The 17,211-nt window shown below is 40.2% G+C and overlaps 1 protein-coding gene across 3 annotated transcripts in view; it reads right to left on the bottom strand.

Annotated features, from left to right (window-relative positions):
* The window catches only part of RYK (receptor like tyrosine kinase), a 63,852-nt gene that overhangs the window by 25,020 nt on the left and 21,621 nt on the right, over window positions 1-17,211 (bottom strand). Inside the window, exons 5-9 of one of the 3 annotated variants that reach the window (XM_052803887.1) lie at window positions 15,000-15,056; window positions 13,385-13,529; window positions 9,385-9,485; window positions 6,328-6,453; window positions 3,102-3,188 (exon numbers count right to left, since the gene is read on the bottom strand). In XM_052803887.1, coding sequence (XP_052659847.1) covers window positions 3,102-3,188; window positions 6,328-6,453; window positions 9,385-9,485; window positions 13,385-13,529; window positions 15,000-15,056 — 516 coding nt within the window. Of the gene's footprint in view, window positions 1-3,101; window positions 3,189-6,327; window positions 6,462-9,383; window positions 9,486-13,384; window positions 13,530-14,999; window positions 15,057-17,211 lie in introns of all 3 variants that reach the window. The other 2 variants (XM_052803886.1, XM_052803888.1) reach the window with 2 other exon arrangements.

The raw sequence follows: 17,211 nt of genomic DNA on the forward strand, positions 1-17,211 counted from the left end.
TAAAACAAGACAGTTCTGGAGTAGCTGGTACATTTTTGGGGGGATAACTCAGCTACACAGGCAAAACCTTTCTTCCTTGTTTCTTTTCCATGACCCTCAGGCTCCTTTCGTGCCTTCAGCAACACAGATACTTAAGTCAGTTTAATAGTTCTCATACCCATCTTGCTTTTGTGGTCCTGCCCTACTCCTGTGTTTGTGCCAAAACAGCAGTGTGTGTGGTCAGAGAATGAACGAGATCAAGGAAAAAGTCTGCTTAAGAGAGAATTTTTGCAGTTTTTTTTTCCAAGCAGATCAAATTCCCAACTTATTACATGACCCAGCTGCACACACAGCTATCACAGCCAGGGTACAAAGACAAAGCTGCTTAATATTAGCACTGCAAATGAAATGCTGTAAGGAGAAGGGGGGGATGTTTATAGTTATTTTCCTAGCAACGTTCCGCTGCCCAAACCAGTATTATTTCACAGACAAGTATCAGCAAAATCTATTATAAACTTTGTCCGTATAGATCCTTTTTAAAGCTGAGAAATTCTCTACAGACAACAATTATGTGAATACCATTACTCCCTTAAGACCATGCTCCAGTTCACCACAGCTAACAAATCTTTCACTGCAAAGGGAAGGGCTAGAGAAATCAGGATGTGCACTGTGTCAAAGATACAAGCCACTGCAAGGGAGAAGTGCAGCTTTAAGAGTGGATTGGAAGCCCCATTTTGGCAAAGCAATTAGATAAGTAGTGATGGGAGGCAGCTAAATTAAGATCTGTTCTCACAAATGTTCTCTGTCATTTAATCCAATGCTATAAAAAGTAAGCATGCTTGAGTAGTGCTGTACAGCTGTCAAACTGTCCTAGCTCACAACAATTTGGCGGATCACAAGACCAGTAACATTTGTTGACTCTGAATCAGGGCAGAGAACCACCAAATAACACAGTGAAGGGGATCACAGGTTAAGGTAACACCGGTGAATGATGCCCCAAGTTAGACTGCCTTATCAAACACAGAGAAGCACCAGGCTCATGTGATATAGGATAAGGCTTTTGGAAACTATACCAAATAAAAGCAAAATGACAGTCAGAACTGTTTGGCAGGGAGGGGCAACAGAAGAGGGCACAATTGAGGAAAAGTTCCCAAAATACTGGAAAGAAGCAGACTTTTTTTTTTTTTTTTAATAAAGAGAGGACATTCCTTTGCTTCTTGCTAGAAGTCACTACAAGAAAATACTTGCCTTTATGTAAGAGGCTATGACTACTTCAGATGACACAGTTCTAGCTGCCACCATCACACTAAATGGTAGCTACCAACATCTTCCAAAGCGGCAGCATATCTACTTTTCAGAAGTCCTCTCTGGACTCAACAGGGACGAAAAGTGCTACAGAAGTGTACCACCTCAGAGGCACTCCTGAAGAAATAATGGAAGTATCTTGTGACTATGAGAATAACTGTCACTCTGAATCTAGGAATGCTCTTGAGGACAGGCAAGAGAAGAGCAGGAAAAGCAACAGCAGCAAATCCTCACTGTTCAGCCTGCTGTGAATCCCATTAGCAGAAACACAAACAGTTGTTCCAGAGCACAGATCAAGCTCTGCTGCCTGACTCAATGCTGAGAAAGATTTACTCACAGGTTACCCTCCTGCTGCCCACAAAGCAATACTTCACTGTTGGTACCCATTCCACCTTACAGTTCAGCCACACCAGGCTGATTAGGAGGTAAGGATTTGTTAGGCAGGAAAGGAGGGTAATTTCACACTGCCTATGTTGATTACTCACAGCTGGTACCTGGCTCATAGTACTGACATGTTGGACCTTTTTAAGTTCAACATATTTTTTTAGAGCAGCAGGTATGGTATCGGGGACTGACCTGTCTTCACTGTCAAAAGCATACGATCGGGCTAGGCCCACATAAAGAACAACGTGTAGCTAAGGAATGCAACAGCATCCATCCCAAACTGCCACTTTCAGACTGTTTCAAGGAGGGACCCCCTTTTTAGCTACTTTTATTCCAAATCAGGTTGAATTCAAGAAATTCCTCCCCTTGAAGTGAGTGTGAATCTTTTTCTAAGTGGCTTTCCACATAAACTTATTTTTTTTATTATCACAAGCATCCGATCATGTGAGAAACTTACCAAGGATAATAGAAAGTTGCCTTCTTTAAGCAATATTTTTTTCTTTAAAATGGCACAGAATAAATGGGTAGCAGAAAGGTTCAACAACAACAAAATTCAGCAGCTTCACCAATTTCCACCTTCCTCTTTAAAATTAGTACCTTTAAAAATTACTAGCTGGGCAAAAAAAATTAAAACTAGTTGAAATTCTTATAGAAGCCTATTTTATTTTTTTAAAAGAAAGAATTAGAGAAGTTTTAAAATGAAAAACCAAAGGCAATAATATACCCAATTGAAATGACAAAAATAACTGATGAAGCAACTACTGCACAAGGAATTCAGCAAAACTGTTGTAAGCTACTAGAGAACTCTTACAATGATGACTGTAGAGGAAGGGATATATGTAGGATATAAGTAATATATATGTAGGATATATGTAATATGGTTTTCATCTAGACTTACCTTGTTGTTTCTTAAGTCTACCTATCAATTTAAATCACTCCAATGTATTTCTTGAACAAAGATGCTATATTTGTATAAATTAAGTTTTAAGTGATAATTCTGATGCTTCAGTAGTAAAGTTTAAGGATGGCAGAAACTATGCCCTATCTTTTGTACAGCCACACATGTTTATAAAAATTCTTAAGATGCATTGCAGGTACCTTTTTCAACAATTTGCAGGGGAAGAGGCTGTGGATGGAAAGAACAATGACATGCTGGGGCGGGGGGACACGACACAGCTTAGAAGAATCATAAGCAAAAGTATTCAAGACGCAATAACGAAGGCACTGGTGGAAAGCACACACATTTTTCTTCCATATAAGATTTCTGTTCTCTCTGGCTGAAGGCAGCATCCAAATTGCTTTTGCTTTTTAAGCAGTAGCCATTTGCATATTTTGAGGAGGAGGGGTTTGGTTTTAGAGACAGATTTGATACGCTCAGCATGCACTACAATCCAAACAACTGGACATAAAAACACTCCTTTATGTAAGCATACCTTTAACAGTTTTGACAAAAACTTGTTTCTCTTTACTGGGGTCTTTTTCTTCTATTAGAATCCCATGGAAAATACGTCCAAATGTGCCTACAAAGAGAACATACAATTAGTAAGTCTTATGTGGTTAAAATACACTGATAACATTAACAGAACTGAATATCTATTAAGAAAACACTACCTTAAAACATATCAGCCACAGCAGAAAGTTAGGAACAATAGCAATTAAAGCACAAGTCCTGAATGCCCCAATTAAGTCAACAATATATAAACCAACCACCTCTCCAGCACGAGGTGGATTCAGAACTACATGCAGTAAATGCTGAAAGTTTTACGTAACTAAAACTTATGGGGACAAGCATGTCATCCAGCCAGTTTGGGATTCTCCAGTCAAAACATTTCTCACAAGATGAAATTTTTTTGGAAATGTTCATAGGGAAATACTGGTTTCAGCCAACCAGTACACATGGAACAGTGTGAAAACAACAGTATCACATTATTCAAATGTTTCACCTCAGCTAGAAGGTGTTGGGTTTGTTTGGGGTTTGTTTTTTTTTTTTTTTTTTTCGGTCTCTCCAAGATTTTTCCATTCACAAAATTTTAACGATTCAATTGCAGGAAGAGGAGCTACACTGAACAGCTGGAGTAAGAACAACTGCAGGATGGTAACACACAGAATTAACTTTTTACACAACTCAAGTTGGCAGCGCTTTTCTGTCACACTACTACCATGGTACCAATGTGTGCAATCATCTTCATGCAGCTTATTCATACATTACATCCCTTTCCCATTGATTTCTCCTGTCTGATTAGGTTGAAAGATCTTTGATAGGATTGCCTTAGCCTAGTGTACATCTTCTGGCATGAAGCATGGGTCTTATTTGGTTTTTAAATACTTAACGGGGACAGTGCAACATTTCTATCGCCTACCCTGGGACTACAGGCAATCCCTGTAAAACAGGGGATCTTCAAATTGTCATCTCACTAAGCAGCAGTTTAACTAAGGAGACAAGGCAACCACAAATATACAGCACAAATTATTTAACAGTAAACTAAACCCCTCCTATCTTGGTTCTTGAAGACATCGAGAAAGTGCCTTAAATACATATTTCCAATATACAGATAATATGTAAAAGTCAAAGGGAAGACAGCATCTTGTACTGAAACATGTTATGGTATCAAACTATCTATTTGTAAATACTGGAATGAAAGAGAATGGGGAAGTGTGTAAAAGCAGTTACGACTAGAAAGTAATTTTCATGCAATCCAATATCTAGACATAATAAGACTGTAACACAGCATGCCTGTATGGTCCACAGTTTGGGGTTTTGTTGTTTTAGTTGGTTTGGGTTTTTTTGTTTTTTTTTGTTTGGTTTTTTTTGGTTTTGTTTTTTTTTTTAACGATACCCTGAAAGGCTCGTATCTTAGCAGGAATTGTGTGTCTCTGGTGTGCTATAACATTTAGAGACAGCACTCTGAACATGCTACTTCTGCCTCACTCTCCTCTGGGGTTTTTACAGATTATGCTGTTTGTATTCCAGATTGAACATCTAAGCCATTTCTCTACTTCACCAGAAAACAGTAAAGGTCTGCTTACTGTTAACATCTGCTCCATTTGCTACAGCATAGCTATTCCATTAGAAACTTTTTTTTTTTTAAAAAAAAGACACCTACATTTTTGTCTTACACCTAGTACAATGAGCTTGAAGCAGGTTCAGAATTAGGTGCTGCACAAGCCCAGCAATACAAAAGGCCCCTACAGATCCCTCTTCCCTTTGCGCACCCTCAGACCTGGTGCTTTGCATCTTCCAGCTGGTTATACCACAGGAGAACTATAATCTCCTAAATTATTAAAATGGTAAAGTAGCTTAAGTTATGGAAGCTACGTGAAGTTTATAATGAATCTCTGGCCAAGATCTGTAAAATATGTTTAAGTTTCATTGGCAGCACTTAGGAATTCTTGAAAATTTTATGCAGACATTTCTATTATTCACTGCTTCTCCTTTCAAACTCCTTTGTTCTTAGATGACTGAGACTCAACTGTGCTACGTCCTGAACTAAAATTGATGACTGTTCATCAGAATCTGTCTTCTAGTCCTCTAACTTTTGAAGGTTTTGACAGACTCATGTAACAGCTGGAAGCCAAGAAACAAGATCCCAGTATTAACTGCATCCACATTGCATTCAACAGCCATTTAAGCTGCATCTCACAGAACAGGGCAGTTCTGTCACTCGGTGCTAAACATCTGAGTCATAGCTGTGACACTGAGTCATTTCTAGTCATCGGGTGACTCCTAACATCACAGCTACAGGCAACAGACAGTACAAAGGAACACAAAGCACGTCCCACGTGCAAAGGAAGCTTTTTTGCAGAACTGACATTGGAGTTGAGCACAACTTCAAGCACCTCCTTAGAGATTTAGAGGCATACATTAAATGGGGAGTGTTAGCATCCTCCCATTGTTTTTCAGACAGTAATGCAAAGCATTTAGCAGTTCTACCTCCAAAGGATGAGTATCTCACATCTCTAGCTTTGGAAAGTTTGATTTCTCATGAGGCTTGGGGAACACAAGACTTGAAGTTGCAGCAGTAAAGATTAATGACAAAAACCCCTAAATATTTAAGCCTATTTCCCAAATTCAATATCAACAAGAACCAATTAATGTTGTGCATGAACGCTTCCAAGGTAAATATTAAACAAGACAAAAGAATCAGGTAATCCCTGAATTTTTCATATCAGAGCTGTAAATGTTGCATCTGCTGATTAGATTTGCAAATCAGAAGCTATCAAATTGAGATGAGTTTAGACAACTGAGGTTTTTGTGGACTCTGGCATTTTTTGTTTTGATTTTTTTTTTTTTAAGAGCAGCTCTCCTGCAGTAACTTACAAAAGTGAGTTACTTTGCCACTTACAGCCCCAACTGATTACCTCATTCCTTAGCCATCTAACCCTTTCCTTTATTTAAAGGACCAGATTAAGACAGACAAGCTGAATGATTTACTGAGTACGATTAGTTGCTCCCCGATTCTAATGAATTCTGAAAACTGCCTTCACCACCACCCCACACCCCAATGCAAACAGCATTCATCATTCTTCTCCTCCACCAAAGTTATGAAGATCAGAAACATCATCCATGATTAATTTCAGAAAAATCTAGCTATTAAAAAAAAAAATATATATATATACACGCCATGTTGTAGCCCACAAGTGCCCGAGTCCTGTAAATACCTTCTTGAAGTACATCTTTTAGAGTTATCCTCTCCCTGGAGATGGCTATATCCTTCACTTTAGCTTTTGCTTCCATTAGAGTGACACTTTTAAGATCATTCTTCTCTATCCGTAATGTAGGATAACCTGAGGAGCCAGCAGAGCCAAACAAACCAATATAAATACCCTTATAATGAGAACAGAAGCACATTGCTTCACCTCAGCACCACCTACAGGTACTTAAAAAGATTATGTATTAATCTTAAAAAGATTAAATCTTAACAATTAATCTTAAAAGTATTAAACAACAAAAAACACAAGTCATGCAAATATAATAATCTGCAAAAAAACCCCACACAGGAATTCTGTAGTATCATGTGATCAAGTCTCATTATTAACACCAAGTAAACAAAACTCCTTACATACTGAAGCTGATTAACACAACACTGCACTTTCCTGACAACAAGGAAATAAAGACCATGGTCGGAGACTGTCAGAAGACTTCTTGGAGTAAGGAAGATGCCTTACCCCAGCAGGATGTAACCAAAACTACCAGTGCCCTCTTCTGGTGCTTCTAGACATCTAGATACACTAATATAGTCAGGAAGGCCTGAATATTTTTGTACAAGTTTATGAATTATTAGAGAAATCTTGAGAATTACTTGGATTTTTTTTTTTTTTTTAATTTAAATGTTACTGAAAAAGTTAATACAACTGTGGAAGGACTAAGAATGTTCTTCCTGTTTATTTTGTGCAACCAACCTTTTTTCTTCTTGTATTCATTTTCACCGTTCCCTGTGCTACTAGGGGTGTCCCAAAACAGGTAAGAGACTTTCTGGAACAACAAGGACTGAACACAGCAAACAAGTGCCATTTAGACATGGTGGCTACCACGCTCGTGAAGGTGAGGAGTGTATAATCATCACTATGGGCTTGGTCCCCTCCCCTTTTGCCAGAGGCTCAGTAATGAGTTTCCAGGGGTCATATTAAAATTAACCAAACAGCGTCACTTAGAGGGCCAATCTAAAAACCTGAGGTTGATAGGACGTCCACACCACAGGATGATCTGGGATAAGAGATGGAAAACAAAAAGGCTGGGGAGGGACTTCAGGTGGCAAGAGGGAAAACCAGCTCAAGAATTAGTTGCTTGCTAAGGTCTCTTCCAAACTCTGTGGAAAGGAGGTTTTTTTATATTTTATATGTATTTATTTATTTTTATTTTTAAACTAATGCTTCTACTAAATAAATTTTAAAGGCAGCTCCTCACAAGGGAAAGATGAACTCAGATGACAAGAGATACTTTTTTTTTTTTTTTAGGGACATACAATACAATTTAGAAGAAAGCCAAAACTTTCCCAAAGTTGCTGTTCAATCTTAGGTAAACACCTGCTTCCTCACATGGTGAGGAAATGGGAAGACACAGCAGGGCTGAACAGTAATCACAACATTTCTGCAGTGCTCCCTCATGAACTGGAATGGTCAGTATCACTACTAAGTACAATCAGAAGACAATGGGAGAGACTTTTGGGTCTTACTGCTTGCTTTAAAAAAAAAAAAAAAATCAAGTCATTAATCATTATATTTACCTAGCACTCTACTCAGTAGACTGGTGAACAAAGTGTCTTCAGGCAATTAATACGAAACTCAATGACGTTAAACGTCTTTTCCAACCTAAATGATTCTATGATTTTATTGAGCATTACAGAAAAGAAAATCACTGGTGGCAGTAGATGAAAACAGGAGCCATTTAATTTACACTTTCTGAAAAGGTCAGGAGTGCCAGAACACTATTTCAGCTTAGCAGTTCCCACTGTATTGAGAAAAACAGCAATCTGATTTTAAAAGAAAGATAGTTCGTTCCTCTGGCCAGGCTCCCCCATTTTTCTGACTTTACAATATAAACCCTTACCTCACTTTAGATCTTTCAAAGCAGGCTTTGCAGTAGCTTAAGCCCTTTGAGTTTGGGCTAAGTCTTGCCTTCTTCCAGTGCTCAGTCATGCAGACCCATACCCTCTAAGCACCAACTTTGGTGCTCATACGGCTAGCCTACAGGCCAGTTCAGAGACCCGAGTCAACCAAAAACCCATCACTCCACAAAAGAAGTCGGTTTTTGGCTGGCTCAGCTCCCTGAATTGTCTAGCAGCCTAGCAGCATAAACACCAGCACAAGGGAAAGGCTCATGGTCAGTCCAAAGAGACTGAACTGCCAAGGAACGGCACACCAAGGGTGCCCCTACACTGTCCAGCTTCCCCACAGTCTGAAGAGTCCCCTCCCTGGAGTAATGCTACAGGGGATATCCCTCCATTAGAGAAGACAGATAATAACTGGAGGAGTAAACACTCCACAGATAATAAATACCTTCAGCAATTATAGAATTAACACAGAACATAGCTAGTATCAGTTACCAGATCAGTCTATCACAGAGTATATAAACTACTGCCACCCTTCCTTTTAATTCACTGCTCTTTTTAACTATTTCATGTTCTTCCAAGCAAAGCTGTAAACAAAAAGAGATCATGAATATATCCCCCTTGTAAAGCCTTTTCCCCATTCATTTCCATTGCAGGTTGCAGCAACAAGATGAAAAGAGTAACATAACCATCAGTAATACATGCTAATGACATCGCTTGCTTTGGTCTCCACTTAGTAACTGATCCTAGGGCTAGGTGGGTACTTCCAGCTGCTGTTACCTCTTCCAGCTCTATACCACCCTCTGCTTGAGCTGTACAAGGTAGCTTCTTTCCAGTGTTAAGAAAAACAGATGCTTCAGATACTGGTGAAGTCTTTCTGGCTGACTGATCTACATGCAGGTAGAATATCCCATTGGACGAAACACAATATCATGCTCATATGATGACTCCTGGGCCCCAGTACTTAAGGAGGCCTCAATCTTGACTATGGCATGGCTGGATAAAACCACACACCACATGAGCTTCAGAGGCAAACTGACAGAGCCAGGAGATTATTTATGGTCTGCTCTTCTACTGGATACTAAATCAGTGTGACCCCTATCACCAAATACTCCAGCTGTGTGCAAGAGGGTCCGTTGCAAGGGTTTGTAATAAGATTAACACTTACTGGTTACTGGCGTTGCATTGTTTGGCGTGTCAGCTCGCAAGTACTGTGTCGTCTGTGTGGAAGGTTGGGACAAACCTTGTGAGCTACTGCTGTCACTAATGCTGTTTTAAAACAAAAATGGACGTGAACATAACTGCTTACTACTGCAATAAATTCAAAATTAACTTATCAAAGTTAAAACCAGAAGATTTTCCAGGCTAGACTTTGAAAGAGTTGCATTTTTAAAGTCTCTCACACATTAAAATGTATTTTAGGTAACTCAAAAATCTTAGCACTTCTGTCCTTTAAGCGTGAACAACTTCCTCCTATTGGTTTGCAGAATTTGCTCTATTTTCCAGTCCTTCTTCCCCACTTTTGAAAAATCAAGGTGACAAAACATTTATTGCAAGAACCACCCTGTCATACCAGAAACAACAAAACTATTATATTCCAGAGAAGACTTGTATGCATTTGTTTCACGGTACCAACATCCCACTGAGAATCAACGACTACAGAAGTTTGAAAGCAGTAGCCTGAGCCAAACAGAGAGGCAACTGTAACACCCTGCAAAGCTTAACTAGCTTTTTCAGCCAGAGTGATCTCCTCTTGCTTGCCCTGGGCATGCCAGCTGCTAGCTCTATCTGCTGCCCTGTGCTAGAGCAAATATCAAAAAGACATTCCCTAGCTCATTATTGCAAACGGTTGTTTACCCTATACCACTGTACCTCTCTCAGCTCTCTTTTACAGACCCAACTGCCTTAGCCTACTCTGTCGTTCCTCTCTCTAAGGATATTTGTTGCTGCCTACAATGTGCTTTTGAGATATTTTCTTTGGGTAAAAAGACCATAGCTGCACGTAGTATTCAAGAGACAGGCAAACTGTAGCTTAAACTGTAGCAGGATGTCTTCTATCTTATCCTCATAGACAAAATGCTACAAAAAGAGTTGTTGTGGCTGTAATAGCCTAAAAACAGGCAAGAAAGTTTGCAGGCAAAGGCAGTACTACCTCAGATGGCAGGGCCGGAAGAAGCTTTTTTGATCTCCCTCCCAAACACACACAAACATCCCCCTCTTTTTTGAAACTTAGAAGCTTCTACACTTCTGATGACTGTATCGGGAGAACAAAGAAGAGATTGTTTTGGGGTATAACCCTCTGCCTTGCCAAATAATCAACATTCCGTTTGCTTCTCGGGCTGCTATTGAGCACTGACCAAGCAGTGCTAGCCATCCTTGCAGGTTTTTTAGATGTGCTTGGTGATGCCCTCAAGGACCACTGTTAGCTTTGAAGCAAAACTTCCTTTAGAAAAAAAAAAAAAAAAAAAAAAACAAGCCAAGTCAAATCTTTGCCTTATACCATAATCACAGATGCACCTGCTGAATTTTTTCTTTAGAACAGAATATACTAATTCTCACAATACAAACATCAGGCTTACTGATTTATAGCTAGCCTCGATCTCTCTGGAAACCTTTTGTACAGTTATTCCCACATTCACTGTCTTCCACTTGTAGGCTTCCAGCATAGTTTCTAGCACAAGGTTAAAAGCCACAGTTGCTGGTCTAGCTACTCGACTTTCACTTCCTTTAGAGTTTCTGAATGAATATTCTCTGGTGCTGCCAACTTACTGCTGCTTATTTTAACTTTTCTGCACTGTTGCATCTACACGCTGCTTTAATATGATCCACTCTCCAGTGAGTTCCCCAGAAAGAAGTGTCCTGGCATGGTCACTGCATTAAACACTGATGCGGAACTTGCATTTCGTTTTCCTGCTATGGCTGGAAACTCCTTTTGTAACTTGATCACCTACTAGCCCTACAGATTTCTTTGGCTGGCTTCCTGCTGCAGGCAAGTTTGAAAAAGGAATTATTCTTTTTATGCCTGTTGCAAGTTTGAAAAAGTACCTTTTTTGTTAGCTTCATTCTGTTTTTTAGGTTTAACTTGCTCATGTTTATGAGCTTTCTTAGTTTTCTCACTTGCATACCACGTCAGCTTTTTGAACGATGCCTTCTTGCTTTTAACAACCTCCATTATCCTGCTGTTAAGCCATGCTAACTTTCTTTGGCACTTTTTCAAGTGCCTTTGATAGGAAGTATGCAAGCATTTGCTCTGAACTTTCAATACAATGTTCTTAAACAGTCCATATGCAGCCTGTAAACTCAGCTGCCTGGTTTTAGCTTCTGTTTAACAACTTTCCCCATTTTTATTTAGTTCTGGTTTTTGAAATTAACAGCAACAGCAGCGGGTTTTCCAGCCTTTGTTGCTCCTGGGAGGTCATTAACCCTGATGACGTTATCATCTTCGAGTCGGGACCCCTTTACAGCAAGGTTTTGAGCTTGCTATTCAAAATCAAATCAAAAGTTGCTTCTTCGCTCACAAGTTCCTTGACTAGTTGCTACATCAAGCAGTCACTGATCATATGTAATGCTAGTGCATAACACTGAGGCTAAATTATAACACAGAAGCAGTTTCTCAACCAAGCACTGAAACATCACCTCGCAGTCTCTTTGCTGGCTCCCATGCATGCTGCCCATTCTGAAAACAAAACTCCACCGATCCTCATTTTTCAGGCACATTTTGCCTCTGTTGCACCTTTGCTATAACACTAATTGACCACAGGTCTTACCCAGGAGCCCATCCAAGGTTTTGTCAGGTCTGGCACCTTTGGGCTCAAAAAACAAGTCATCACATGGCTCTCTGAAGAACTAAATCCCACTGCCTGCACAAACTTCACAGAAATTATCAGAAGGCCATATACTGATTTAGAGCAAATTCTTTAATACCTGCAAACCACAGAGTATTAACATTAGATGAATTTTTAGCTTGTATCTCCACAGAAATCAAGTACAACAGAGTGGATGAAAGGACATTTGATCACAATGCTAGGCTGAGACAGTCTCTCAAAAACTTGCAGATGACACTGTTCACACACCCTATAAATGTAATGCTTTTCCTTTCTGAATTAAAGCAAGCTGCACATCCTTTAACACCTTCTATTGATTAAAAACCCTCAGTAGACAGTTAGGCACAAATTAATTGAGAAAAGCTGACAAGTTAGATAATCAGGCCTTGAGACACCATTACTACTTAGTACGCTGACACTCCCCAAAAAGCAAGTGGTCTGGGGACACGAGAGGAGTAAATGGCAGGAAAAAAACCCCAGAAAGAAACAGATGAATGGATAGAGAGGAAGATGAAAAGATAGAGCTACTCAGAGGCTACAGGCAGGAACAGAAACAGTTCAAAATATCCTTTCAACAGGGGTGACCACCCACAAGCCCAACTGTTTTCCAAAGTATTCAGTTTCAAAACGGCCTGCTTCTGAAAAGTTGCATCTGATGCAGCTTGTCCACACAGCCTCAGCAGAGCCTCAGTCCACCTGCTTTTTCAGCCTCCCTTCCGCCTCGGTGTTTAATCCCCACTCAGCTGACCGTATTGCCCTTGGGTTCATGTTACAAGTCCTTTTTGCATACCTGTGCCAATTTGGTTTTTCGGGATTGAAAATAGATTTGGGAGAGTGCCACATTTTCAGCTTTATAACCAACCAGTTGTAATCCCCAGACTTTACCCTAAGGCCAAAGTGAATACTGGTAAATCAATCAAAATAGAGAAAACTGAAATTCGATCTCCTGTAGAAGTCAGTTAAAAAAAACCAAAAAACAAACAAAAAACCCAAACCCTAACATTTTCAGTGCACCCAGGTATCTATCAAGTTTTCCTTCAATCCTGACAATCCCTGTAGATCTGATTCTGTCCAAATTTCCCCACTGTGTGTCCTCCACACAACTATTCTGGCAAAAACCCAACAGTCCCAACCCTCCCAACCCATAAACAGGAGAGCACCTGCAACTGCTGCTTTTCTGCTGTACAACACTTACTACCACTCTACACAGGTACTAATTGCTACAGCTTGACATCAAGAACAGAAATTGGAAGCTACTACAGAGTGTTCATTTTGAGACCAGAACTCCCACAAATCTGAGTAAAAGTGTCCCAAAAAATGCACTTGAAAAGCTTGAATACATACCTATCATCCAACTCTATCCTTTTCATGCTGTGGAGATGCAAGACAGCTAATATTATTGCCACCAGGAATATAACAGCACAGCACACGCCAACACTGATATAAAACACACGGGTAGAAGTGGTGGGAGCTGCGTTTACAGGATCGACTGAAATAGAAAGGTGAAAAGTTACTGAAACTTTCTCAAAAAAACCCAAACCAAAAAAGAAAAAACAAATAAAAAAGCCTCAAAAAACCCAAACAAACTCCACAACAGATGACATTTTGCTAGTTCCCAGCAGGCTGACGTGTCAGGAGGGCACTGCTGCTGTCCCCAGACTTGCCCCCGGTGCCCTGCCACCCAGGTCCCACACAAGCAGGGAGCAGGAGCCCACCTGCAGAGGCAGACCATGGTAACCTGCAGAAGAGTGGGCACCACAGTTCCTGCTGTAGCAAAGCAGGGCAGGGTCCAGCAAGCCACTTGATACCTTCATTTATTTACTGGGACAAAAGGAGGGTTCCTACTGAAGGATAAAAGCTAGCCAGCAACCTCCTAAAATGGCCTTGTTGGTCCTGCTGGTTCTACCTCGCACAACCCCTTGTCCCTCCTCCATGGCTACCATGCTGCAAACACAGTAGGAGCATGGACAAAACCCAGCCTTCACCGCAGCTGAGCCCCAATGCAGCAAGTGGCACAGACTTGCTGTTTGGGGCTGGAAGAGCAGGAGTCACCTGCACACCATGACACACACCAATACAGTAAATAAAATGAGACTAATACTTAGGTGCAGGGTGATAGTGGTGCTTACTCACTGATCAAATGTGCCAGAGCACACAACTTCAGCTTCTCCTCCTGATTTTAGGGTATGATGGATGGATTACAGCCCCCTGACCTGAATCTTTATGCAGCAGTGTTAACAGGACAGTTAATCCTCTTTCTCAAAAGAATCTCAACTGCAGTGAGTTTTAGGGCAAAATTCTGCAGTTGCACCTTGGCAGCAGAGGGCTGTCTGCTGCGTTGGCCTTCAGCTCGTGTTAAGCAGCAACATGGGCAGAGGGACTGGAGGCAGGAAGAGGCAGTAGCCCTAGCCATCCCCAATTTTAAATCATGCATCGTGGAGAACAATTGCCCTGGAAGACAATGGGTGGTAAAGAGAAAACTGAGCAATGCACTCCACTACTTTCCAAAAGCATTTTGGCAAAAATGTTTACATTTGGGGTACTACAGAGGCTGAGCATAGTCAGTCAATGATATTTCCAGCTAGAAAAGGAGCGAAAGAAACTACCTCGTTGTATTCATTCAATACTGACATGTTAAAACAGCAAACCAGACAGGTCCTAAAGTCAATAAAATAGATCAGAGTCATGTACAGAAACCAGAGCTCCTAAGACATGATTAAAAAAAAAAGTTGATAGGAGACTTGGAATAGGCTTTTTTCCTCTTCACTAGTATATATTCACAGTTAAAATAATTAATTACAAAAAAAACCCCCCAAAACACTAAAAACCCCAACCAAATTAAAATAAACTAAAATACTGGGTACAGTGCAGACTACCTGGAGAGCGTTTTCATAGAAAGAACATCACAAGTTTTTCATTTTTTACACCTGAAGTACGTTGTACACTCAGGATTACTTACAGAGAGCCTTGCTGCTGTTTTTATCAGATGCTGGAGACTTTACTTCTGGTTCAAGCTCTAGACAGATGAGAAAAAAAACATTGTAGCCCTTCACGGAAGTCAATTGCCTCATTTATGGAAAAACAAATCTGCTTTTCCAAATAGGTGAGCTGGCTTAAGGACTATAGTTATCTCTAGATTTCCATTTTAAATACCTAAGCACTGTGTAATAAAGATCGCACTTAAGACACATGGGTCAGATATATTTCATCACTGATACATATGTCCATTGAGGCCATGCTTGAACCCACTGAATCTACCTACCTCAAAAAACCCTCTGGCTTGTCCACCAAAGTCCAAAGCAGCAGACAGTAGAAAGAGGAGGTACAGAGTATATGAGTGTATGCTAAGACACTAAACAACAAAGACCTCACAGAATCGGTTACTACAGGATAGAAAATAATTTCTTGAATGTTCAATCAATACTACCCTGACCTTTTGGAAGAAATTCTGGCTCCAGTCTAATGCTACTCATCCTAGGAAGAAGTTAAGAGATGCACCCATGGGCACTGCGCCTTCTCAGCTGATGCTACAGTCACAAGTATTTTAAAACTGAAGGGTGAAAAAGGTAATGGCTATTTAAATGCTCATAAATACGGAACAAAAGACACAAGGACAATACTCAGGTTCATGTGTGAAAGTAGTCCTTTAGAAATGGGATAAATCTTCATTAAGCTTACTATGAGTCTGGTCACTAAGAGGAGCAGTGCAAACCAAGGCAATGCAGGCTGTGGAGATGACTTCAGATGAACCTCCTGGAGGATTTGCATGCAGTTGAGGCAATATAATGGATTTCTGTGGCTGCAAAGGTGCAGTCCCACTTGCGCATCCTCCTTCCTGCTCCCAGCCACGAAGGGCTGCTTCCTTCCCAGCACAGCCCCTTCTGACTCCTTGGTAAGCCAGTTCAGCCTGATAAACTTGTAAAAAAGTAATCTGGTAGAGGGAAAAATCTGAGACATTTTTTTGGTTGGGTTTTTTTTTTTCCTTTTTTAAACTTTAGGAGGAACTATTATGAAAGCCTTGAGCAAAACTGCCAGCAAGTTCCTGCATATTTTTTACTTATGCACTAAATTAAATCAGAAATCCCCGGATGCTCTATACCAATCAACATATATCAAAAAAGCCACTGACATTTTTATGAACCTACAGAAACATGACCTTTGTAAGAATCACTTCTGCAAAATTTAGGAAGTAGCTCTATCTCACACAAAGATAACTGTGTGGTGCCTATGGAAACCTCCTCTGCACATTCAGCAGCTTGGTAAGCTATGAATGCATAAGCAGTGCTGACTTTGCCACTTGGAACATTTGAAAAAGTACCTAGGAAAACATGAAATAAAGGTAACAATACCAGACCACCATTTTCACTAGAAAAACAGATACACTTCGAATTAAGAATAGTCTTTCCATAACATCAATGCAAGTAACATGAGTATCACAACATTATGTGCTAAAAAGCCACACTAGCTCTTTCACCCACACCCTCCAGAAGTTCATCCTTAGACATTCATACCCAAAAGAAGTGACAAACTCCCCTCCGAAAAGCCAACTACTGTCCTCAAAGGCTCCAAGCAAACTGAACAGAGCCAGGAGGAACATGTAAATAGAGAGGTGGCCATCCTCAAATGCTGCCTGAGAACAGGACTCCACAGCCATTTTTAAGGAGGGTACAGTTCTTGGGATTGTCCAAAATAATTTTCTTCCAATGCCTATGAAAATACTTCTAGGAAGAAGCAACAGGAGATAGTAATAATCCAAGAACAAACTGTGCTTGCAGATTCCCAACTCAAAACACAGAAGAGTCAGTCTGGGATTTCTGAAGTCTGTATTACCTACCAAGATCATTTAGTACTCCAAGTCAAAGACTAACAAGTACATCCACCAAATAGCCAATTTTATCACAATTTATAAACTAAGTAGATTTTGTTGGTAATTCTTAGAACAATTTAAATATTCAGAGTGCTGCAGTTTTGAGGAAACTAGTTGCTTCCTTCCAAGCACAACAGAGAAAACGCTTTTTGCTATATATGTAAAAAGGTCAGTCAGTGCAGCAGAACACTTGGGGAATTTGTTCATCCATCAGCTTCTGCTTTTACCAAAAGTACCCATTTGCCACTGAAAGGCAAAATTTTACCTGGTTTCTTCCTACCCTCTCCAGAACTACTTATGTCCT

The sequence above is a fragment of the Harpia harpyja genome, chromosome 12 (genome assembly GCF_026419915.1).
Source record: "Harpia harpyja isolate bHarHar1 chromosome 12, bHarHar1 primary haplotype, whole genome shotgun sequence".
Lineage (NCBI taxonomy): Eukaryota > Metazoa > Chordata > Aves > Accipitriformes > Accipitridae > Harpia > Harpia harpyja.